This window comes from Antechinus flavipes, chromosome 2 (genome assembly GCF_016432865.1).
Source record: "Antechinus flavipes isolate AdamAnt ecotype Samford, QLD, Australia chromosome 2, AdamAnt_v2, whole genome shotgun sequence".
In the NCBI taxonomy this organism is placed as follows: Eukaryota; Metazoa; Chordata; class Mammalia; order Dasyuromorphia; family Dasyuridae; genus Antechinus; species Antechinus flavipes.
Genome location: NC_067399.1, coordinates 423837409 through 423863129, shown reverse-complemented (window position 1 = coordinate 423863129; position 25721 = coordinate 423837409). Strand labels below are relative to the sequence as shown.

The window sequence follows — 25721 nt, the reverse complement described above, 5'->3', positions numbered from 1 at the left end:
TTGTTCTGATAAATAATTGTTATTGTTTTTCAAGGGATCACAGTATGAAATTTCACATAGTGAAATCTCATTTCAGTGCAGGATGAAAGCATTCATTAAGTTTCTACAATGATCTCTTTTCCAAAAGATTTCTCTCAATGCTAATTCTATTGATGAACATAGCTAAACTCTGGTATTTCATCTCTTTCATAATGCTGCAGTTTCTTTAGTGATAGATGAATGGTGTTTCAGGGCAATAATGTCGTTCTACTTGAGTTTTTCGTATTATAAATAGAATTGGACTGTACAACCACATTCTATCTTCTTAATCTTTCCATTTGTTTTTTTAATATTATAAAAAATTGCTGGCAATTAAATCCATAGAAATGTAATTATAGGAAGCATTAGCTAAAAATGAATGTATGTTCATTTTGGTACAGGTGATTTCAGAAGAATACACATGATATAAAATGATACCCTGTTTGTTTCTGGACAAAGTATGAAAGCATGTTATCAATTTTTAAAAAAGAAAAGCAGGAAGGTTAAAGGAAGATACTTTAAAAAGACTAGGCTGAACTTGAAGGTCTTCTAACCATTTCTTCCTCACAGTATGAGATTATTTTGACCTGGCTATTCTAAATTAGACAGAATGAAAGATACTCTATTTGTAGAGTATGGCCAGCCTGTGGCAAGAAATTCTTTTAATATTTTCCATTGTCCTTAAAATGATAGACCATATTAAATAAACCAAGTAGAAGAAGCAAATAAATAATAACTTCCACAGATATTTTAATGTAAGGGCTCTGCCCAGGAAGAACTCTCTCCAGGATGCTAGTAAAGCCCTCCAGAATCTCCAGTTTTATTAGCTCTTTGATAAAGCAGGATAAAAAGAAAAGGTGAGAATACAGATCAATTGGCCCTGGATCCTTACCTTTCCTCTTCATATCAGGGATGATAATAACTAATTTATCTCATAATTCAGGTCCCTGAGTAACACTTTTGGACTTTGCCTTAAAAGGGAAACAAAAGCTGGAAACAGAAACAGAGAGGAGAATGGGCTATACACAAACCCTTGGACTTGGTTTGCAGAAGATAAAATTTGTATCTCTATAAGGCACTTCCAGGTATACATGAAGCCTCAGAGTGGATAGTAAATGCAGGCAGTGGTGAATGTCAAGGAATACCTGGAACAAGTTAGAAATTGAAGCAATATCAGCCAGCAATAATGGAGATACAATAGAGGAATTCTTGTACCTATCAGAGGGGTTCCTAAGCCAAGGCTTCAGTACTGACTCTAGTTCTTTCTGCAACTCAATAATGCTCATACAGTGTTAAAAGTGCAATAGCGGTATCCAGGGTCAGGGATTGACCTAAGTTTCTCAAAAGAATTGAATACCTTGTTACGAAGAAAATAAAAAGGATTAATAAAAAAATACTTTATCAATGTCCTGAGCATGTCTACTATTGATCTTAGCTTAAAAAGGCCAAGGTCTCTTATTGCATCTAGGGCCAACTCCAGTTGTCCTGATCTATTTCTGGCCACTGAATCCTGATGGCTGAACCCTGAACCGTGTGGAGGGGGAAATGAGGCAGGTGACCTTGCCCAGCCTTTCCTCATTTAGATACAATTCACTTACATGTCATGATATCACATATCATGGTCCTCTTTGAAAATGAAGGACAAATAATAACAGCCTTCTGCATGAGTAATACAGCATCAAAATTCCTGGTCATAAGGATTCTGGTAACAATCTCCTTTTGGAAAGCTCAAAAAATAATAGGACTTAGCTGGAAGGGATCTTAGACATCATCCAATCCAACTCTTCCCCCTTTCATTTTGTTTTCAGGTGAGGAAATTAAGGCTAAAAGAAGTAGTTAACTTGCTTAAGGTCACAGAGGCATTAAGTAGTAGAGCCAGAATTCAAATTTATCCTGTATAGTTTGCTTTGCATATATTTGTTTGCATGTTATCTCCCTCATTAGATAGTAAACTTCATGAGGACAGGGACTATTTTTTGCCCCTTTTTGCATCTCCAGCATTTAGTCTGGTACTGCCTGGCACATAGCAAGTGTGTTCAATGAATATTGATTGATTGATGGCTACTTATGAAATCACCCAAGTTAGCAACTAAGCAAGGGTGAAGTAGTCATAAGTAGTCTTATGATTGATTTGATTCTGGAAAACAATTTGAAATTAAATTTTCAAAAAAAATCACTACAGTTTTACATAGTTTTTGACTCAGTGGCTAAACACTATGTATATATCCCAAGGTCACAGGAAAAAAAAACCAACACACAAGAAAGTTGCAATATATTTAAAAAAATTGTAATAGAAATCTTTATGTTAACAAAAACTGGAAACAAAGTGGGTACCCATTAATTGGGAAATAACATAACAACTGTTGTATATAAATGTTCTAGAATATCATTGCACCATAAGAAACAACAAATAGAAAGAATTCCAGAGAAAGATGGAAAGACTTGTATGAAGTGATATAGAGCAAGCAACAAAACCAGGAGATGAAATATATGGCAATCTCAATCATAGAAATGAAAACAATTACCAAAAGTCAATGAATTTAGATTAATTGCAATGATAATTCCTGGTTCTAGATAACAAGTGATGAAATTTCTTTCCTCCTTGAGAAATGGTGGGGTTCTTAGATGTAGAATGTTGTGTATACTGTCAAATGTGATTGTTTTGCTGATTAGTTTTGCTTAATGTTTTCTTTATTAAAAGAGTATCATGAAGAAAGTAGTGCATTTTGGAAAGTTACTGTGGTATAAAAAAGCCGAAAGCATCAATAAAACTTAAAAAACAGAAAGAAATATATGGCTCGTAGGTTTTATTATTACAAATTCCATAGTCTTTTTCAACTAGATTAAAGTATTGTATTTAAGGAGATAACTTATTGAATATAAAATGTGGTTTGTTACGCTGGTACTCCTTTTACTTATCAATATGTAAATAAGGGTAGCTAGAAATTGATGATTTATCTGTTACTAAAATATCTTTTGAGATTTCTGGAATATGTGAACTGTTTCCATGTTTACTATGGATATTGAAGAGTAAATAGTTGATTTGTTTGGGGGCAAGATATATATGCTTTATTTTCCCTGTGAGAAGTGATATGGATCATAAATAGATGATCAGGTGTCCTTGGAATATGAACCTAAATGTCAATCTAATTTGGAGGATTCACTGTATCATACCAGTACAAAAAGAATCAAGAGAATATTAATACTCTAACCATTTTTCTTTACTTACATGTCAGATATGAATGGAAGAAGCTATTGAACCATGTGCCATTTGTTTTACTCTTGTTAGTGGAAAGTATTTCAGAAAGATCATTTTAATTTTGTTTTGGCATAGTGATTCTGAGATGAGCTGCCTATATACATTTCCAAAGTATAGCACCTTGTTTGCTAGAAATTCTGAGAATATGTTACATACAGACAAGAATGGACTCTAGAGTGTTAGTAAATAATATGATTCTCCAATGTAGAAATCTCTTTCATTTGGATCACTTAAAAAAAAAAAGTTGTGTATGTGGGGAGGGGTTGGGGAAACACTTGACAAACTTAAAGCACTATATAATTAGCAAGGTGGCATAGTGAATAAAGCATCAGGTCTTGGAGTTAGGAAGACCTGAGTCCAAATTTGGACTTACCAGTTGTGTGATTCTGGGCAAGTCATTTAATTTCCATTTGCCTCAGTTTCTTCATCTGTAACATGAGAATAGTAATAGCCCCTATCTCCGAGGAGTTGTTGTGAGGATTAAATGACATAATTTTGTAAAACGCTTAGCCCAGTGGCTAATAGTAAGCCACATAGTAAGTGTTACATAAATCTTAGCTATTATTATTGAATACCAGTGGTATAAAAGAGTTAAAGGCATTCCATTGATATTTATTGCATAGTTAACTATGGCATGGAATCTCAGGCTACTTTGAAATAAGTTGGTGTCTCGAAGGGGCATGGCATACTAGAATAGATATCAGGGCCACTTTCAAGGATGACTACTCAAATGTTATAGCTTGGACTATTTGTATCACCATAGAGTTATTGTGCATATTAGGACTAAAATGCCAATTACATCGTTACTTATGGCAAAATTTTTCAAGGGATTTGGTTCTTAAAAATACAGGTAATATGCCCAGTAAAATACATTGACTAGCATGAAAACCAAAGGAAATAATAGTTTGGAGTAACGGTCTACATTACTAGGGTTTTGAATTGTGAAGTAATCAACAATTCTACCCATTTTATCCCTGAAAATAAACTTGAACTTGTCACTGGTTTTCATTGTCAGATCACTATAATTGACATTATCACCGGAGATTTCAATAGTGGCAAAGCTTATCTTTCTCTTGAAGCTGGAGATGGAGCTGTTGATGATGTTAGTAATATTGACTTCTTCTACTTCCTTAGAAGTCCCCTAGGTTATAGAGAAAGCCATTAGCTTAGAAGTACTTGATTCAAAAAAACAAAACAAAACAAAACACAAGCACACAAAGAAACAAGTAGATAATTAAATAAGGAAGGACATAAAGATAAAAATATCGAGGCATGGTGCTTAATTATAAGTTTAATAAAGTGGCATTTAGTGCTAAGAAATTGGTCTTATAATTCAGAGTTTAGGGTTCTTTGATTTATTTGTTAGTTACTATCTCTAGTTTGCTGGCATAAAAATGGGAATGATAATTTTGCATACATTAAGGAACATAAGGTAATTAAGAGGGCCAATAGACTACATATTAGGAAGTAGGTCATGTGGTTGCCTTCTGACCTGTATAAAACTCTGTAATGAGTAATATCTTTCTTAGACCATAGAGCAGGACTGATAAAGGATGCCCAATTGGGCAGAAGGACATCTTTCAAATGGTTGATCTTAGCAACAGTTTATCAAAACATCTTGTTTGCAAAGTTCACATGATATGAGCATCAAAATGCAAACCAAAGATTGATTTTAATCATTATATACCTTTTCTAGATTACACAGAGGTAGTAAAAGTGATCAAATCATTTTTCTTGGTTTTTCATATCTGGAATCATCTTTTTTTTTTGTTAGGTGGTATGGTATAGTGGATTTAAAATTTGCATAATAACCACAAAGATGTGGGTTCAAGTACCTGCCCTGACATATACTGTGTGTATGAACCTGGGCAAGTCACTGAATCGCTCAATGTTCTGGGCCACTTTCTAAGATTTTAAGTTTGAAAAGAAGATGCCATTTTTTCTTAGAAAAGGTGGTTTCTTCCTCATGGAGTTCCTTCTAGGTCCAATCCCTACTCCTGTCCCTCCTTCTTAGATGATAACTTCCCTCTGTAAATTATTTCCTATTTATCCTGTATAGTTTGCTTTGCATATATTTGTTTGCATGTTATCTCCCTCATTAGATAGTAAACTTCATGAGGACAGGGACTATTTTTTGCCCCTTTTTGCATCTCCAGCATTTAGTCTGGTACTGTCTGGCACATAGCAAGTGTTCAATGAATATTGATTGATTGATGGCTACTTATGAAATCACCCAAGTTAGCAACTAAGCAAGGGTGAATTAAATTCTTTGTGTTATCTGACCATTCCTGTTCACTGTTTTCCCCACCTGGGAATAATCTGAGGAATCATCTCTATATTTTGCTAATGGAAGCTGCTTAGATCGGGGGAGCATTTATATTTTTACATCCCTGTCAGGGGCTGATGGTCAAAATCAAAATTCTTACCCTGTCTTTGGCTGCCAGCTTCTGTGAGGAACTATAATGAGCAACTGCATATTCCAACAGGGCCCCAAAAACAAAGCTAAAGCAGATCCCAAGATATACATCAATGGCCTTTATAAAGCAGTTGGTACTAGGCAGAGATGTACGGGAACCAATCATTAGTGTTGTCATTGACAGTACAGTGGTGACACCTGAGAAATGAAAGAGGAAAAATATTCTAATGTCAGTGAAAAAGACTTTTTTTTCTTCTCTTTCCGTGTGTGTGTGTGTGTGTGTGTGTGTGTGTGTGTATGTGTATACAGTTGAACTATTTTCTGAAAAAATCCAGGAACAAGTGCAAAAGGACTACAATAGATTAATTTTGTACAAGGATGGACCACTTGATTTAAAAAAAAATTCTATTTGGAAAGATGCTACCCACTTTCTTACAGAGAAGTACTAGACTTAGATTACATATTACATTTTTTGGGGGGTGGGATAGGATATAACCCATATAGTAATTTATTTTGCTTGATTATACATGTTTATAACAAGAGTTTTGTTTTTCTTTCTCAGTGTGGGTAGGAGGGACATAAGAAGGAAAAAAAGTGAATTTTCTTTAATTAAAAAGAAAAGAAAATTGATTTTAAAAATTAGCCTTGGAGGGCAGAGGTAGTATTTAATATGCAAAATACACACACACACACACACACACACACACACACACACATATATATGTATATATTTATGTATATATAATATAATATATATAATATTTTTTCCACATTTTGGCTTCACTGTTACAAATATATAATATTATCCTATGAGCTATATCTATGAGGAAAGCACTCTATGAAACCAAAGTAATAATAAAGGGAAGGATAATGACAGTGTAAATATCTAATCAGTATATCCTTCTTGAACCATCATTTCCATACTAGAAACTTACCAATGCAGGTTCTTGCAGGTACTGAATCAAGGGATATCCAAAAGGAAACCCAGGATAAGATGACTAGAAAAGTAGAAGGAACATAGGTTTCCAAAATAAAGTACAGGACATTTCTCCTAAGTTCAAATTGCAAGACCAGTCGGGTATAATTTCCTAGAATACAGAAAGTAAGAGATATAAAATAATATCAGCTCACTTACAAATAACACACTGTCACCTACTGGGAAGATTGCAATATATGAAATTACATTTTGCAACAAATTCATTAAATTCTTTGACATGGTTGGGAAAGGCAATGTTTTGGCTAATCAAATAGGTTAATAGAGATTTTTGCTTTATGGCATAATCAATAGCCAATTTCCAAAATAAGATAGAATAACAAAATATAATAACCACTTTATTCACTGTACCACCTACTTGTCTCTAGGCTTGCCTCTTTGGTGATTAAAAAAGAACTTAATATTAAATCTGGGCTATCATCTTAAACAGTTAATTTATTACAATCATGAAAGTTAATTTTGAAAAGAGGAATGCTGAATAACAAAGGTATCTGCCTGTATATTTCAGTAGATAGATCCAGCCTATCTAAGTTTTTCCTGAAAGGATGATGAGTGAAAAGGAGATGAGACAGTCAAGCCAGGAGTAGTGATTGACAATAGACCACATAGAGAGGCAGAATTATACTAGGGGAGTTGGAGAGATCTAATTTATGGTGGGTTAGATGGTGATAGAGATAGGAAGGATATGGCATGGTGGACAGATAGGAGGCTCTGTTTGCCAAAATTTAATCCAGAGAATTTAAACTTGGATCAAGTATCTAAAATACAGAAAAGTCAATGAATACATAGAAGCCTGTTTTGTGGAAAATAAAGTCTGTTAATTGAATCAAATGACCTTAGAGGATATTGACTTTCTCATTTTACTAATAAGGAAATTGAAGCCAGGACTCAACCTCTAGTCGGTCAACAGAGAAAGGTAGAAACAAGATAAAAATTTAGGTCTACTGACACCTAGTCCAGTGTTCTGTCTGTTATAACACACTACTTCTTGATATTTAGATCCCTTCAGCTGATTTTGAAGGAAATCTTAAGAAACATTTAACCTCTACAACTTTGACTAAAATTCTGAATTTTTGTGACTTTAATTAATAATTCTAATTTATATTAGAAATAGAAGTTACTAGTTACCAAAAGTTATTTGTGAGATTTAAAAGTGAAACAATCTTGGATCATATTGAAATTTGAAAAACTACAAAATGTGAATGGATCCCAGATCTAGTTTGCTTAATCTACTATAACACTCATTCAAATAAAGTAAAAATGATAAATATTTTTGAAGGTCATGAACATTGGCAGAAGTAAATATTGTTGATGCTACCACATCTTTCTTTTTACCTGAAAAATCATATGCATATTTCAGAAACAATTATTGAAAAACCTGAATTGGTAAGTCATTTAATTGCTGAAATACTGTGAAACAATTTCTTCCTTTTGAAGTGTATAAATAACCCTGCTGATGTTGTAAGTTTCTGATACCTTCCTTACCTATCAACGCAGTATTAATTTTTGTGGTGGCAGAGAACCAATCCTCCAGTAAAACACAGAAGAAATATCATTTCAACAAAGTGATTTCAAGGTGAATTTTATGCATGTGAGAGCCCCAGGGTTTCACTGACTATTAGAAAATGACTTTGGATAAATGTCACTTTGCCTCAGAATTGGCCTAGAAATGTCTTCTGTTCCTTAGAGAGTTATTTCACTTCTGTGTTTTAAATGGACAGGGACAGACCCAATTCTCTTTTTCTCAGGAGACTTTTCTGTCCAGAAGGGCCGTGAAAAAAGTAAAAAGGATAATTGAAGATATATCTAAGTTAAGTAATCCTACCCTACCTCTATCTTTCCTCCTCATTTCAGTTATTTTTCCTTTTATTGAATTTCCTTTCTCATTTACCTGTTTCCTGTTGGGATTTAGTGACTAAGGTGAAATACCGTTGCACAGTATATTGAGCCAGTCGTAAATTTTCAAGGCCTCGAACAGAGTCGTTACCTCTCAGCCATGTAAACTCCACATCACTTCCATCATAACCCCCTGGAAAAAGAATCAGTGTTAGTAGAATGTTGTCATATAAATCAAATCTCATTTATGATTGAGCAGGTCAGAAAATGAATTAACTTGGATGGAATAAGAATAATGTGAGATTGATCATTAAAAGTCTGTCTTGGTGTAGTAAAACAAATTAAGTGCAAGGATTGTAATTCTTGAATTATTTTTAGAAATTCCTGTGGCAAGATAAAAATAAAGTAATATTTTTGGAAAACATTTCTCTTTGATTATCGAATGCCAATTGAAAAGCCACAATGTGTTGATTCCCATATAGACCTATGTAGTTCTTTTGAAGTGACATGAAAAGTCAACTATTCATATATTCATTTGCTCAGGGCTATTTTATTTTTACAGAGGACATACATAGTTTTGCTTTGAAAGTTTGGTTTAGAGACCTTCAGGTCATCAACCAGCAACATGGACTACACATTTCCTCTCATTCTTGCAACCTTTCATACTTTCCTTAGGTAATTCTTAGGAATTACGTGTAAGAGAGAAAACAATTTCAATTGTTCCCATTGTCTAAGATAACCAGAACTTTATTAAGGTAATAACCCAATTAGCTAACAACAGATAAGATTGATTCCTGATCTATAATGGATACATTCAGCATTCCCTACTATAATGGTCCCTCATCTATAGCAAGGTTACATAAGCCTACCCATAGACTTGCAAAAGAACTTGACTCTCCCTACTCCTTCACCCTCTGCTGTGGAAAGTGAGAAGTTTTTTTTTTGTTTGTTTGTTTTTGTTTTTTGTTTTTGCCTAGGATTTTGTGCTGTGCTCAACCAGTGAATGAAGAGCATTGGGAACTAGGGTTGAAAGCCAGTGTATGTTAAGACTCCACCACACCTGAAGGAAAGGGAACTGGTATCCAGATGAGATCCTTTCTATCCCTCCAGAAGTCATAAATTGCAGAGATTTAAAAGTGCATTATTCTCCAGCAAGGGAGAAATCTGAGACAGCTTTGAGGTCTACTTCCTGGGAAACTGCTATCAAAGAAGGAGACAGAAAATGGTGATAGGGAATATAAGGGAAAAAAAAGGAATAAAAGTACCAAAGATTTGCCGAGAAAGAAAAGTCAAAGCCTTCAAATAGGTAAGTAAATAGGGAAGGTATTAAAAGAAAGGAATAATTATGGTCTCCAGATCATCTAAACTAGTCCAAACATTTCTGAAAAAAAATTGTAGGGCTAATGAAAATGAATCAATACCTTATGAGGCAGAAGATCCTATGGATTCCCAAGAGAACTTAGAACAGCCTCAGAATGTTCTCAAGTGATTCAAGAAAAAAATAATAATCACTTATGATCCACATAGCAAAAATAATCACCAGAATAGAAAGGCATGAAACCATGTGTATATCTCACCAAATAACAACAGAGAGAACAATTAATTGAAAATGTAAGTACACAGAAGTGAAAGACAATTTGGAAAAGGAAGAAAAAGTTTGGATTAGGAATAAGGGTGGCAGATATCCATAAATTCCCCCAACCTGACTCCCAACCTTTATAAACATTGCTGGGGTATAAGGTATGTTTAACAAGATCATAGTAGGATATCATCTGGGAATATACATAGGAGAACACTTCAAAGGGCAGTGCTGAGTGTGCCATTCAAAAATAATCATATTTGCCCCTTCTGATATTTGCCTCAGAGGTTGTCAACACTGAAACATCATATAGGGAATACTCCTTAAAAAAATTTAGCAAGTATTTATTGTGCTTCTACTGTTCTTGGGATATGATATTAGGAACTTAGGACTTTCACATTCTGATGATGGGTCAGAACTCAATTGTTTACAATTACTATATACTAATAGTATATAGTACTTATTCATCAACCAACATGCAAGCAAAATCTCTAACTGCTTCTGATGCCTGTACAACATATGCCATTATTATAGATAAAAACCATTTACTCTCACAAAATTATAGATCCACTTTTAAAGGTCGACAGATTCTAATTTTATACACAATGGCTATGCGAGACATCTTTCAAGGAAAATTGACTTCTCTTTCAAGCAAAGGGAATAAGAACCTACATTTCCTGATACAAGTTCCATTTGTACCCTTCCTTACAGCACTCCCTGTGCAATGTCACTTAACTAAAGTATAAGTGACCAAATGGTCTCAAAGAAACTAAAGATGAAAGAAAATTAGAATATAAGTAGAAAACATAAATCCTACTCTGGGAATTAAAAATTTTTTTGCCCTGCAAATTCCCCAAACCATCAAATAAACCTTGTAGTGAATACTAGAAGATATTGAAAAGCCCAGGAGAATATTTGTGGGGTGGTAAAAATGTTTCCCAATGGATAATTTAAAAAAAAACACACACACATCACCATCACTTTTTTGGCAAAGGTCCCATTAACCAGCTGCCTACTGTTGAACATTTAGTGAGTGGTCCTTCCTCACATTGGAGAGGCACAGGTAGTGTTTAAGCAGGCAGGCCATTGAATTTGTATTAAAAATCCAGCCTCAGGGATTTGAGACAAGCTGAAGTAGAATACATCAAGGGCAATTACTTTTTCCATGTGGGGAAAAAATGAGTTATCTTTTTGATAACCTGAAGTTTGACTTAGCCACCAAACAGCTGCACTGCATCAAGAAAGCTATTGCATTAATTTAATAAACAAGATAATTAATCTGTCTGTCGGAGTCTTTAATTAAATGTCTACCTTTGAAAAATGATGGCTGCTTCATAATGATTCTGTTATTCGAACATTTGCCCGTTTATACCCTTACATAAAGAATACTCAGTGGCCTCCAGTGCTTAACTAATTTTTCATCTCCTACATGTGCTGTATTTGATGCCCTGAGAAATTATCTCTTTTGAGTGAGTGCCCCTGGACACCAATCAAAAATGCCACTTTCTGAAGTTTCTGCAGTTTAGTTAGTGGTAGCTTCCACGGTGGTTGCTTAGGGATGTTTATGATAAATGAAGGATTGAGGTTAATTCTTTTCACATATAATCTCTGGTATTCATCATACGAATATTACAGTATCCATTTAAATGTAGTTTCATTGGAATTATATGTAATATAATTTTTAAGAATGGCAAGCATGACTTCTGACTTCTGAGAGCCAAAGTGGGGAATAATCTGTAAATTTGTCATAATTCTCCCATATTCACTTCCAAACAGCTATAAAATAGTATCTTCCCAAACAAATTCTGGGAACACTAAAACCAGCAAAAAAGATGGGGGGAAAGTATCTTTTAGCTCAAAAAACTTGGAAGATTGGCAAGAAAGGTTTGGCTTATTTGGGTAAAAGAGGAGCACAGTCTAGGACAGGAAGTGTCCCAACAAGCCAGACATAGAAAAATGGATACTAAAAATTGTCATGACATATAATTGGGGAAAAAGTGAAAAAAAAAGTAGAAATCCACCAAATGTTCAAGTCCAGTGACTATTTCAAGCGATAATAAAGTCAATAAGAATGAAATTCCAACTTTGCAAATGACAATAGACTCTCCAAGATACTACTGTTTACATGATGTAATACAGTGTTGAGAGATCTCAACAACTGCATGATGATAGGTTGGCAAGTAAGTTTTATCATTTTGCTTTTTCCACTTAGAAGGGCACCTGACATATAAGAGATTCTTCATAAAGGTTTATTGATTGACTGATGTATGAAGCAATGAGTTAATTTAGAGAAAAATAGACCAAACAATGCTTATAAGATGACCCACTCAAGGTCAGCAGTTACAAAACTGGAAAAGTTTCTTTGATTCATTTATAGATCAGAGCTCTTAACATCTGACTCAGATATACATGAGAAAATGTCTTAAGAACACAAATGTTAACAAATTTTTTTAACAGTAATCATTCTTCACCTCTCTGATGTATCCTTGTGTCTTAGACTTTTGGTGGCTTGTAATACAATCTAATTCATAAAAGTTCATAAATAATCTAATTCATAAAACCCAAGGATATAAAGGAATACAAACATAGACACAGAAAAAAAAATCACCCATGTAAACAATCATAAAGATGAAAACTGACATTTACATAGTGATTCCTTAAATAGAAAAATTTTAAAAATAAAACAGTTCATATTGTTGCACTTGTGTTATGTCCATTCTTGAAGTACTGTGTATAATTCTAGTTGCTGCATCTCGAAATATTTGAATTGAATCGAGAGAAAGGAAATTCAGTTGACCAAGAGAAATGGATAAATTCTGAATGAGAGTAAATTAAACAAAATTGGATTTTTTAGTTAACAAACATGAAGGCTTGGACAATATGTGAAATGATAGAATGAGAATGGGAATTGATAGGGCAAGCATGGGACTATGTATTGTCTCATATTAACAACTGTATCTATAACTTCTGTCCTATTGTATTGCTTTTGAGAGCTGGGCAATGCAGGTCAATTTACTTATGAAGAATACAATAACAACTAAAGAACAAAAAATTAAGCTCAAAGGGTTTAACCCTAGTAAAGCTAAACAAATGTTGTGTGGCCTTTAGAACAAACTTTTAAATGATTTGATGGAAAGAGAGAAAAAGATAAGGACTCCACCAGAAACAGGGAGCCCCAAAATGAATTGGAAACCCTGGTAGAAGAGTTCAAGAACCAAGAACTTTTTCTCAACAATGTATGGAACTGTAGGAACAGTACTATTAGATTTTTGTCAAAATGGGCAGAATTGTAGCCAGAAAACTCTGAACTCCACTTTTAACTTTTATTACTTTCTTATCCTCACTCTGCACTCCTGTCAGAACAATCTATACTCTGCTTCCTAAACATGTTAAGCAACTTTTTGCCTTCATTTCTTTGCTTATACTATCCCCAATGTCTGTAATATCCTGACTTTTCTCTTTTATCTCACAAAGCACATTGTTTTATAGTTCATTTATCATGTAATGGTGTATAATAATTACCTGCAAGCTCCTTAAAGGCAGGGATCATGAGTTTTCTAAACTTTGCATCTTCCTAAGTGTCTAGCACATCAGGTACTTAATAAATATTTATTGAATGAAAGAATGAGTGAATCTATCAGATTACAGAAAGCAGAGACCATATCTTTGTTATCTTTTTATCTCCCCCAGTACTTAGCACAGTATTTTTTATTTAAATACTTAAAAAGCTATGATTTCATCTGTTGGAATACTTTCTTCATAAAATAGCCCTGCTATGCCTTAGTAGCCGTAAGTTCCTAGGGTCAGAAAAATCTGGTGACTTAGTAGCCAGTCTTTTGAGGTGAATCCTTAATTGGATTGGCTCCTTGGATCAGATACACCATCTATATTCATTTCTAGCTTGGTAGGACCTTGTGAGGTTTTTACTTGCACATCCTTTGACAACTCCAAGGCTATCTCCACATCAGAATATAGTACTCAGTGGGAATTTACACAGAGCAAACACTAATTAATGTTGTTGAAATAAAGTGTTCACCAAATTCTATTAGAACTGGGAGTGAAAGGGAGGGTGGGAAATTGAAGTTAGAGTTGGAGTGGGGAAAAAAGCACAATTATCCTCACAATTGTTCCAATAAAGACCTAAAAGAGTGCCAGACTAAGCTGTAAAATCTAAGTAGTAGGTTGACCCCCAAAGTGGATCATTTTTCTAGATTACATTAACTTAGGGAGTTGGATAGAAGTCAGGAGGCACTAGGGATAGGAATGCACTATGTGGCTCCTTCTAACCCAGGAACTGTACTGGGCCATGAGGCTGTATACTACAGTAAAAAATAATTGTTGATACAGCAGAGACTGTCTTAGCCAAGCAGTTTTGTAAGAAATAGATACAAGAGACTTCTTTCTATATTACCTAATCTGATCTTCACAACCACTATGGAAGATCAATACTTCATTGGCTTCTATAAGGTTATACAGCTCTAAGGTGTTAGAAGTAGAATTTGAGCATAGTTTGTCACAAAATATTGTTTCCACTATACCACAAGTGATGGAATAGATAAATTCATAAGAATGTTTAAATAAATGTATAGATTAGTAAGTAAAGTTGTGGATGTTCAATGGCCTAGATTAGACAAACTATTACACTATTTGCCAACATGTCTTTTGAAGAGCCAGTTGTTAAATCTTTACTAGCACAGCATTGCAGAAACCTTTATACATACTCCTCCTCCTGATGATGATGATGACAGCTAGCCTACATAAAGCTTTAAGATTTGCAGAATGCTTTATAAACATATCATATTATCAGTTCTGTTATAGGCAGTTCAGTAGGGCAGTAGATAAAGAATGCTGGGCCTGCAGTTAGGAAGATCTGAGTTCAAAGACTCAGACTCTTATTAGTTGTGTGACCTTAGGCAAATCACATAACTCTGTTAGTCTCAATTGTCTCATCAGTAAAATGAGGATGATAATAGCAGCTACCTTCCAGGATTGTTGTGAAGATCAAATGAAATGATAATTGTAAATTATTTAGTATTTTACCTGGTACATAGTGATTGCTATATAAATGCTAGCCATTATTATTCTGTTTGGTTCTCTCTTAGAACTCTGTTTTATTCTAATGCATTTCAATCTCTTTTAATCTTATCACATTTCTCATTTTATTTTTTTCCTTCTATCTGATAGAGGTTATGTGGAAAAATTGTTGATTGGAGCTTCTGACTATATCCTATCTCCTTCAGTTTCTTATTTTAAAAGTACCATAGTTTTACAAAGAAGTAAAGCAGTAAAGATTGCTGGTTAACCTGCCACAGAAAAGTAACTTCATTAAAAACATTTCCTTTGACTGTGAGGACCAATATTATCTCAAAAAACTTGGTACCAACACATAATTATTCTCCAAAGAAAGCCTAACAGTCAAAGATTTTCTTTCTTTTGTGGCGCTTCCTTAAATCTCCTGGTGAGAGCAGTCAAAAGGGCTCTTGTCATCCTGGATTAATATCAAGAGCAGACACCAGATACAGTTGATGTTCCTTTTTTTTTTTTGCTATTAAACAGATTTAAAGTCAGCCATGAAAATAATCTCAAGGGCTCACAGGATATTATACTCACAGCTCTCCAGCTGTAGCTTGCACGTCTGTGTGTCCATGGGATATTTAGATAAGTCCATGTTACATGTAACAGTAGTAGTAATTCTGGGGAAAAAAAGAGCCTGAGTTTCAGAAAGCATATCCTAAGAGGATGCCTTATAAAGAATGTTTTCGCTTCTAGTAGTGAGGCCCTGAGGACTTTTAGCTTGATTCTTGAAGTGAACATGTGGTTTGGACCCAGCATCGAAAGCACCACTAGGGTTCTAGGTGACAAATGACATTTCAATGTCTCTGCTTGAAGCTTAGCTACTGTTAAGGGAGCATCAAGAGAAACAGGTCCCAGTAGGGGGAAGTTGAAGTGTTTCTCATTTAAAAGAAACACATTTACTAATATCTTCCATTTGTATAATGGTTTAAAGTTTTTCAAGGAACTTCTCCATCAGCTGTAGTAGTAGTAAGGAAAAATTATTACCTCTATTTGACAGTTGAGGAAACTGAGGCTCAAAGAAGTTAGTTCAGTCATTTTTCAGCTGTGTCTGACTCTTTGTGACCCCATTTGGGGTCTTCTTGGCAGAGATACTAGAGGGATTTACCATTTCCTTCTCCATCTCATTTTACAAGTGAGAAAAATAAGACAAACAGGGTTAAGTGACTTGCCCAGGGTCACACAGCGAGTAAGTATCTGAGATTATATGTGAACTCAGGAAAATGAGTCTGACTCCCAAGTCGAGAGTCCTGTGCATTATGCATCACGTCTCTACCCAGAAAATTGCTTAAGATCACAGACTTGGTTAATGACAGTTGGGACAAGAGCCCAGATTTACTAGCCATGCTCTTTCCACTGGACCATGTTGTCTCACTCACTGACTCCAAAGTGAGTTAGACATCTTGGCTTGTAAAACCCAAGGTTTACAATTATTATTGTTTATATTATTTACCATGTTTAAGTTTCTATATAGGGGTGAAACTCAATGGAATGTTATACATTTTTACCCCCACTCTTTTTTTCCCACTATTTCTACCAGAAAGAGGGAAATGGAGAATACAGAAATCTAGTTGTTTCTAGTTTTCTGCAACACATGTTAGAGTGGTCTTTCCTTTGAAATTCCAATTTTAATGTCCCCTTTCTAGACCTTAAACTCAGTCACAAGGTGGGTTTGTTTTCTCTCTTACTTTTCTGAAAGTCAGTATATCATGGTTCTAGTCCTACCTTCATTGTCTAAAAAAATTGTAACCCTGAGATTGTCATTTACTTTCTCTGAATCTCAGTTTCCTCATTTGTGAAATGAGACAGTTGGAATGGATGATTTCTCTGATATCTTCCAGTTCTAGTATTCTTAAATTATAGAGAATATTGGCCTCAGGTCAGTGGGTGTTTGCTTAAATGTATGTACAAAGGAGCCCTTGGAAAGGAGAAATAATAAATCATACAAAGGAAGCCTCCTGGATTCCTCCCTTAAGCCCACAGAAACCTGTATATTTTGGGAAACATAAATTGTATGAGAGGGTTCAATTGTTGTAGGGAATAAGGACATAAACAGAGATTGACAAAGAAAGTGTCCATCTGTTTAGAGAAAAATAGAGTCATGTAAGTCTGATTCATTTTTAAAATTTCTAGAAAAACAGCTAAACCTGCTCAGGCCTTTGGTCTACGATTGTCAGCAGTTTGTACCTACAGACAGATCTACCTGAGAGCATACAAGACAGTGCCATTGGAGAATAATCGAATCAGTCGGTTCCCCACAGTGACTTCATGTAGGAAAGACTTTTTGGATTCCACAATGTAGGTATCAGGGACCCAGAGAAACTCAACAAGTCGAGCATCCAGAGTAAAGCTCTTGTTGCCTTCAAACACCAGCCGCTGATCAGTCCATCGCTGCCTCAGGTAGATGGTTGCAGTATAGTCCTAAGGAGAAAGTTGGGTAAATCACTGGAGTGAGACTTGGCAGGGTGAGAGTGAATTGGGGAGGGATTTTTGGAAGGGTGTGTGAATTGAATTAGAAGTGTGGGGGAGACTTTTGAATAGGTGGGTGGGGAGAGTGAGTAAAAATAAAATGGAAGGAAATTCACAAATAGTAATTCTAAATGAATGTGAAATGGAGTGTTAACAATAGTTCTCTTTGTAGTGGCAAAGAACTGGAAATTACAGGGATCCTCATCAGTTAGGTAATGGATAAACAGATTGTGCTATATAGTTGCGATGGAATACTACTGTGTTGTAAGAGATGGTGAGCTCAATGATCTTAGAAAGGCAAGGAAAATCTTGCATGAAATGGTGACGAATGAAGTACAACCAAGAGAACATTGTATATAGTTATAGCAATATTGTTTTAAGAATGATTTTGAGTGACTAAGTCATTCTATTATAAATATACAAATAAAAATAAAGAACATATGAAGAAAAGAAAAAATAAAGGAATCTGACTAAGAAACTTGGAGAAAAATCTCAACTTTTTACACATAACCCTCAAGTTAAGATCAAAGGAAAGCATGAGAGATATATATCAATATAATTATTCAGGAACCCTGGCTATGGCAGCCAGTATCAACAAAAGAACAAGCTGACCTTATTTATTTTGGTTGGTAACTTAAAAGAGGTAAGCAAAGACCTTTTTCTTCATAAAACTCAATCAAATAGTTTAATTTACATTTCTCTAGTTTAGTTCTAAGGTCTGTTTGAATACAAATACCAAGTACTTAATTTGCCCATAGGTTGGATGTTTGAGACGCCCAGAGTTAGTCCACAATGCAGTCTAAGCCCTCTTCAGGAAATTAGCTCACATTTCAATAGCATATTAAAGTTTGTAGGGTGTTTTCCTTACTATAACTCTGTGACATAGTTAGTACCAGTATAGGTACCACTATTTTCCAGATGAGAAAAAGGAAACGCAGATGGTTGTTACTTGAATTGCTCAAGATTAGTATTTGAACTCCATTCTCCTGATTTCAAGTCTATCACTTTTTCTGCTATCCTACTAAATGAACTAATCTTACCAAATTTTGTTTTTAGCTATTTACTTCAATTACAAAACTACTGAAAGATATTAGTTATAAATCTTTACCCAATTCCTCCCTACTCTTAGGGATTACATGTCAAGTATTCTTTTATGCATTTTCCCCTTAACCCCAACTTTCTCCATTTTAAAATACTAGGGGTTTTTTGGATCATAAAAGAGAAGAAAGGACCTACATGTGCAAAAAAGTATTTGTAGCAGCTTTTTGTAGGGGCAAGGTTCCTGATATTTAAAACTTTTTGTATTATTGGAGACCATTTATGAGATGTAAAAAAAAAAAGTCAATCTGTTGTGGTATAAGGGAGAAAGAAAGGCACTTACCATGTTACTTTCTGAAATGCTAGAAATACTGGCAATGTCAAGTGTCAGTGCTATTTGAACAGGTTCCCCTGGAGAAGAAGAAAGAGATAGAAAAGGATGACATGAGGATCAAAATGTGAGATTTTTTTTTCCGAGATTTTCTGTTTTTCTTTTTTCTTTTTTCTTTTTTTCTTTTTTCTTTTGGATCAATACATGAGCAACTTAAAGCCAACGGACAATAAGTGATTATACCAGTGATGTCATTGGTAGAGGTAAACTGCCTCTATCATGGTCTTCCTCACTTCTAGACCTGCTTCTGTGAGAAAGGGTTTCCTGAGAAGAGTCTGCATGTAGTACAGTGCCAGATCAATGGTCTCCAAAGTGGGGGCCTTGAATAATAATAATAATAATAGCTAATATATGGCACCTGCTATGTTCCAGACACTGTGCTGAGAGCTTCACAAATCTCATCTGATTATCACAACACTAGTTATTATCCCCATTTTACAGATGAGAAAACTGAGGCAAACAGAAGTTAAAATGGCTTGTCCAAGGTCACACAGCTACTAAGTATCTGAGTCTTCCTGACTCCAGGCCTGGCATTCTTATCCACTACAACACCCACTGTGCTATCCAGATGTCTCAAAACATCTGCTGTGTGCTAGGCACTGTGTTAAGTACTGGGGATACAAAAACAGGTAAAAGGCTGTTCTTGCCACACTTTCATACCTAGCTGCCCTCAATGAACCCAGAAGGACGGTGGCTTGACTCCCAAAGGTGAATGTGATAAACCAAGGGGAGAATGGGAAAATGGGGCACATGCCCTTTACCCCATCATAGTCAAGTGTGGTCTCATCTCCAAGACAACTCTTAACACCCCCTTAAATACTCTTACTTTACTCTGCCCACCATTGGCCCACTGAGGCTATATGTAACCTGAGCCTTCTCAGAGTTGTTATAGTCAGAGTTTTATCATTTTGTTAATTTGTCTAGACTTAAAATGATGGAGAAAATGTTAAAAATAAGGTTAAACTTAAAAGTGTATTGTGCATAATTTCCCCTCCTTCCAAGATCTGATTATTAAACATTTCCTGGCACACTTATCCCAACTCAAAGAGTGAACAGAAAAATTCCCTGCCCATCCTTACACTCTGTCCTCTGCACCTTCCAGTCTCCCATTACCTCAGGATTATAGCCCTTAGCGGAGGAGTCCACACTCAGGAGCAGCAGCCAATCAGTAAGTCCCCATTACCCTCTTGGTTTAATTGATTGAAAAGAGTAAATAGCCCAAGATAAATAGACAGGTATGAGTTATGAATGCATTTCTCTTCCCCCCTTTAAACATATCCTTCTAAACTTCCCTCAGTTACCCAGGTACTCAGTTGAGGGTACCACCATTATTCCAGTCACACAGAATAGGAATTGTGGTATCTTTATTCATTTCCCATCAACTCATAGGTCTAATAGTTGCTAAATCTTGTCATTTCTAACTCAGTCACCTCTGTCACTCATATAACTTCAGGTCCTTAACACCTACCTCCCTTTTAGACTAATGTTAAAGACTCCTAATTGGGCTGTGCCTGAAGTCTCTTACCCTTCTCAAATTTTAGCTTTCACATTAGCCAGTAAGCTATTTGAGGGTAGGGACTCTTTTTGAAAAGTGATTTTCTTAAAAGGTCATCTTAACCATGTCACTGTTCTACTCAGCTAACTCCAACAACCACTTACTGATTCCAGGTTTGACAAAACCAAATTTGTTTTTTATCTTTATTTAATTTTTGAAAAAATTTCTCTTTTAAGTTTTTTAAAGCTTTATTGGTATAATATTAATTATTGGTACAGTAGTAAGTATATTTAATTTATAAATGAATAACTATATAGACATTAGCTATTTGATTTTTTTTTTTTAAACTAAGTGGTACATGATGGAAAAAAGCTTGAATGCTGTAAAGGGCTGAAACTCTGAGTTGATGACTCAGACTGGAATCAGACAACTGAGCACTTAAGTCTAATTACTGATTGGACAACACTCTATTAGCATACGCTTGGAAAATGTCCCTTCCCACTATTCTGTGCTGGCTCGATAATTGGTGTATACAGAGAATTGTAGGAGGGATGAGGGGGTGGAATAAGACAAGCCAGAGTCACTTCGGTGGTAGAAGAGGCAGAAGGAGGTCGTAGAGATCCTGTGTCTATCCCCTTCACTTCTACCCCTAAAGACCAAGAATAAAGACCAAGGACTTTTGCTTATCCTGACTTCAACTGATTCTAAGGTATCCAGGGTGCTAATTCTTCACAGAACACTACTGCTTTAGAGATTCAGCAGAAATTCATACCATCATGACTTTGCTAATAAAATAAAGATTATCATCTTTATTTTGATGTTAAATACCTGAGTAGTAATTCTATCTGTGAAATACTTAGATGAATCTCCATTTCCTATTCTCTTTCCTCTGGGAGGGAAAGACATGGATCTGAAATCCTAAGTGATGACCTTACCAGATATAGGCCATATCTATTCAGTAAACTTCATTCACTTCAATTATACAAATAACCATTAAGTACTAGAAGGTGAGAGACAATATTTTGAAGTAGAGGGAAGAGTAGTAGGCCTTTGAATCAAGAAATCCTGGCTTCAAGCCCGACATAAACTAACTATGTGATTGTAGGTAAGTCACAGAACTTCCTATTCTCCCAGGAAATCTCTGATTTGTTTTAGAGGAAATAATTTCTACGCTGGGAAAGAAGAAATCACAGATCTGCACACTTCTCTTAAGTGCCTCCCAAAATTTTCAGAGTACTGAATTAAGTATAACAGCATATAAAGTCAAAGGAGGTCTCATTTTATTAGGTTTAATTTTTGTATTTGTTTCATTATGAAAATTTTTTTTTGTTGGCACTGGTAAATTAATATGTTGGTAAAGAAAAATAAGGACACTATTCTATTACCCATCGTGATACCTCCTTCTTAGGGACAGAGGATAATGTTTGTTGAAGTCATAGTAATAATAACAATATGCGATGTACATGTGTGTGTATAATATCTTAAGATTGACAAGACACTTTGTGTACGTTATCTCACTTTACCCTTATGACTTTTGACAAATACAATAGGTATCATTATTCCCATTTTACAGATGAGAAAATTCCAAATCTTTTCTGAGTACAAGTCTGGTGCTTCTATCATTGCACCAAGTTTTCAACATTGTTATTGGTTTTGTGCTGAGTGATGTTTGTCAGGGATTTTCCTCAAGGTCCTTCATGTCTTAATTCTTTAATTAGCAAAAGGGGTTTTAAGACCTTTTCTCCTCTCTGGATTTCAATGTCCTTATCTCAATGAGATGGTTCAACATAATTCAGTGGAAAAGAGCAATGCCTTGGAGGGGGAAGACTAGGTTCATAGCCCACATCAGCTATTCACTACCTGGGTGATTTTGTACAAATTCTCTAATTGGAGTGGACTTCAATTTCTTCATTTCTAAAATGAGGGATTTGGCTGACGTGACTTTTGAGATCTTTAGAAGCTTTAAATTATCACTAGATGACTATGATTAACATGAGCAAATTGAATTAGCTCAAAGGCTTCTTTGCCATTAGATGAAGCCAATGGCTTCTTTGTCACTGGGTAAAGTCTATGGATTCATTCTCAAAATTTGTTTTTGTTTTAAATTCATGATAAAAAAATGCTAAAATACAGTGAGTGAAGATAATATTGAAAATAAAGATCTTCCCCATTAAAGTTCATGTATCCTCCAAAATCTATTCAATGAACCCAGATTAAAAATCTTTAGATTAGATAAATTTTAAGTCCTTTTTTGGGGAAAAAAATTACCTTTGCAATTCTGTTCTCTAGTTAGTGGTAGAGCCCTGGGTCCCTAGTATTCTGACTCCTGGCCCATATATTTTCCAAAAGAAACCACACCTCCCTAATTCACTTTGGAAGCAGTCAATTTGGACCTAAGACCTAAGACGCGAAGTTAACTGTTATTAATATTTTAATATATTTAAAATGCCAAAGCAGAAATTGAAGAGAATGTTGTATCTTTTAGACATTTTGTTAAATTTAAATAAAAATATACATTGTAATTTACAATGTAATGCTGAATAAAGGACTGGAAAGACTTAGTGAAGTACAGCTTCAATTTTAGGAATTATGCAGATCACCTAGGGGAGTAAATATTCTGGTTTTGGAGATAAATGGATTCCCACAGCTCAGGATACCCCCTTACCCTTTGAAGCATTCTGATTAATCTAATAAAGAACAATAATAGAATTTATTTGGTGCTTTAAAGTTAGCAAATGTTACACATGGTACCTCAATTGATCATCATAAAAACCCCCTTGAAGTAGATGCTATTATGATCATTTCTATTTTATAGATGAGGAAAAAGAGGCAGACTTGTCCAAGGTCTCACAGCTAGTGTCTGAGGCAAGATTTGGGAGTTATGATCTTTCTGACTCCATTGTACCACCTGGTTGCCAGTGTCTGAGAAACTTTGCAATAAATTTTTATAATAAACTTTCAATTCCAATGAGTTAAAAGTAACTAAAAGTTAAATCTCTAGGAAAGAATTTTTGTATGTTAGAATGCCAGCAGATAGGAGAGGAGTGAGACTCCCAAAAGAACTCCTACCCACTGAAAATGCAGAGCATGGGTTAGTAAATACCTTGGGAGCTTTAGGTTTGCTGTGTTTTTGAATGTGTTTGTGAATGTAATGATTTCTTTTGGTTTTTGTTTTTCCCCCTTTAGTAATAAAATTAAACTGTACCACCAGAGGGCAGCTTCCTCCCAGGAAATTTTGGCCAAGACAGAAATCACAGGAGATATTCACTCAGCATTTGCCAGGAAAATTTGAGCTTACACATAATTTGTGACACCTGGGGAATTTTAGGATCCCATCTGTCTGGATGGGATGTTCCAGGTGGGTGTGTACCAATGAGGGCTGAGGTTAGTAATGAACTTTTCCCCCCGGGTTACAGTTTTAAAAGGCAGTATTTAGTATAGTTAGAGGATCTGATACTTTTTCTCCCTTTCTCTGTCTGCCTTTTTTTCTGTCTGCCTATCTATCTATCCATATCTGTAAAATAGGAATACCAATACCTGTCCTAGGTACATAATGAGATTATTGTAAGAACCAAATATGATAATATATGTGACAGTGCTTTGAAAATTCTAAAACAATTTATGCTGTTAGAATATGGAGCATTTCCTAATGTCATAGATGCCTAAAGAGGTAAATATGTATGTCCAAGGTTATTTGAAAAATTATTGGTGTTTTCATTCTCACACTTTTTCATTCTTACCCTTTTCTCTTATTTTTTAAAAAGTAAAATTACAAAGAAAGCCTACATTTTCTCCCCTTTGTGTACTATACTTGTCTTTTTTTTTTAATTGATAACTATTGTAAAATGTGATAACCTACCACCAAAATTGGGTCTGAGAAACTTGTTATATCCTGCAGTGAGATTCTCAAAACCAGGCAATGAGAGTTTGTCATTCCTGTTGGTTTCGATATTAGATTGATTCCCCTGGATGCATATTCTGGAACAGAAAGAAAGTTTTATTACTTGGTGTGTGTGTGTGTGTGTGTGTGTGTGTGTGTGTGTGTGTGTGTGTGTGTGTGACAGAGACAGAGATAGACAAAGACCAGAGATAGAGAGACCAAGACAGAGAGACACACAGAGAGAGAGACAGACAGATACTCAAACAGATACGAGAGAGCAGCAGAATGGTGACTTCCAAATGTTCTTTAATGTTAAATAACACTCAGCCATTCTCATCCCATAGATAAGAGTACCTCATATATCAGCTGGTGCAACTCAATTCAAATTCAAAACCTTGAGTGTGTTCCTGCTGAACAGGAAAGACTCTTCTACTTCTGACATTAAAGGAAACTTAATTCATGGGAAATTTGCCCAAGAGCAAATCCAAGGAACTATATTGCACTCACAAGTGTGCTTAGAAATAACTGCTTTGCTTGGCCTTTTGTTTGTTTGATGAAGCAAAGCTGCCAAGTTCTAGGTCTTGCCACCATTTAAAATTCTTAGGCATAAACCATTTTTGACCAAGGAGGTTTTGTGGTAATTCAGTTTACCTTGAAGTCAAGATACAGAGACACACAAAGATCCAATGGTGGAAGTTGCAATACATATTGGGAACCTTGTAAGGCAGAAAGATGGATCACCTGTAAAATCAGAAAGGACATTATGAGAGGAATGAACATTCAAGGGGACATAAGCATTTCACTCTCGTCAGTGTTTTGAAGGAAGGATGATTCTTGAGGATAGTAATCAAGCACACACTCAACCTGAGGGATTTTTGCATTAGACAAAGGATGGACTAATTGAGCCATAAAGGAGCTCAATTAGTCCATCCTTTGTCTAAAGCAAAAATTCTATGGCTTTATATAAGAGCATCCCAGTTCCAGGAACCACATGTACTATAAATTCCTTAGGAATTGTGCTCTTTTAAAAGGATCACATTAAAAACCTGCCCTAAACAAAGTCAGAGACTTTATTATTCCAGTATGAGTTCCATATGGATCCTGTCTGCCAAATCCCTTCTGTGCTGAGTGAGATATGAGATCACAGGTGATCCAGCACAACTTTTGCAATGGATTTTGTGATTTTGCTAGAAGGGAAATCATATTATGGCATCCACCCTGGCTTGGATCCAGACCTTCTCCATGCCTGTTGTCTGACATTCTGTCAAGTTTT

General features: G+C 35.3%; 1 protein-coding gene across 1 annotated transcript; it reads right to left on the bottom strand.

Moving 5' to 3' along the window:
- Positions 1-2290: 2290 nt before the first annotated feature.
- Positions 2291-25245, bottom strand: GABRP (gamma-aminobutyric acid type A receptor subunit pi). The gene is made up of 9 exons (XM_051978894.1): positions 25100-25245; positions 24428-24546; positions 19026-19093; positions 17379-17596; positions 15713-15795; positions 8579-8716; positions 6629-6781; positions 5704-5891; positions 2291-4418 (listed from the first exon to the last, which is right to left on the bottom strand). The coding sequence occupies exons 1-9, from the start codon at positions 25153-25155 to the stop codon at positions 4116-4118; spliced, it is 1326 nt and encodes a 441-aa protein (XP_051834854.1). The 5' UTR covers positions 25156-25245; the 3' UTR covers positions 2291-4115.
- Between the last annotated feature and the right edge of the window lie 476 nt (positions 25246-25721).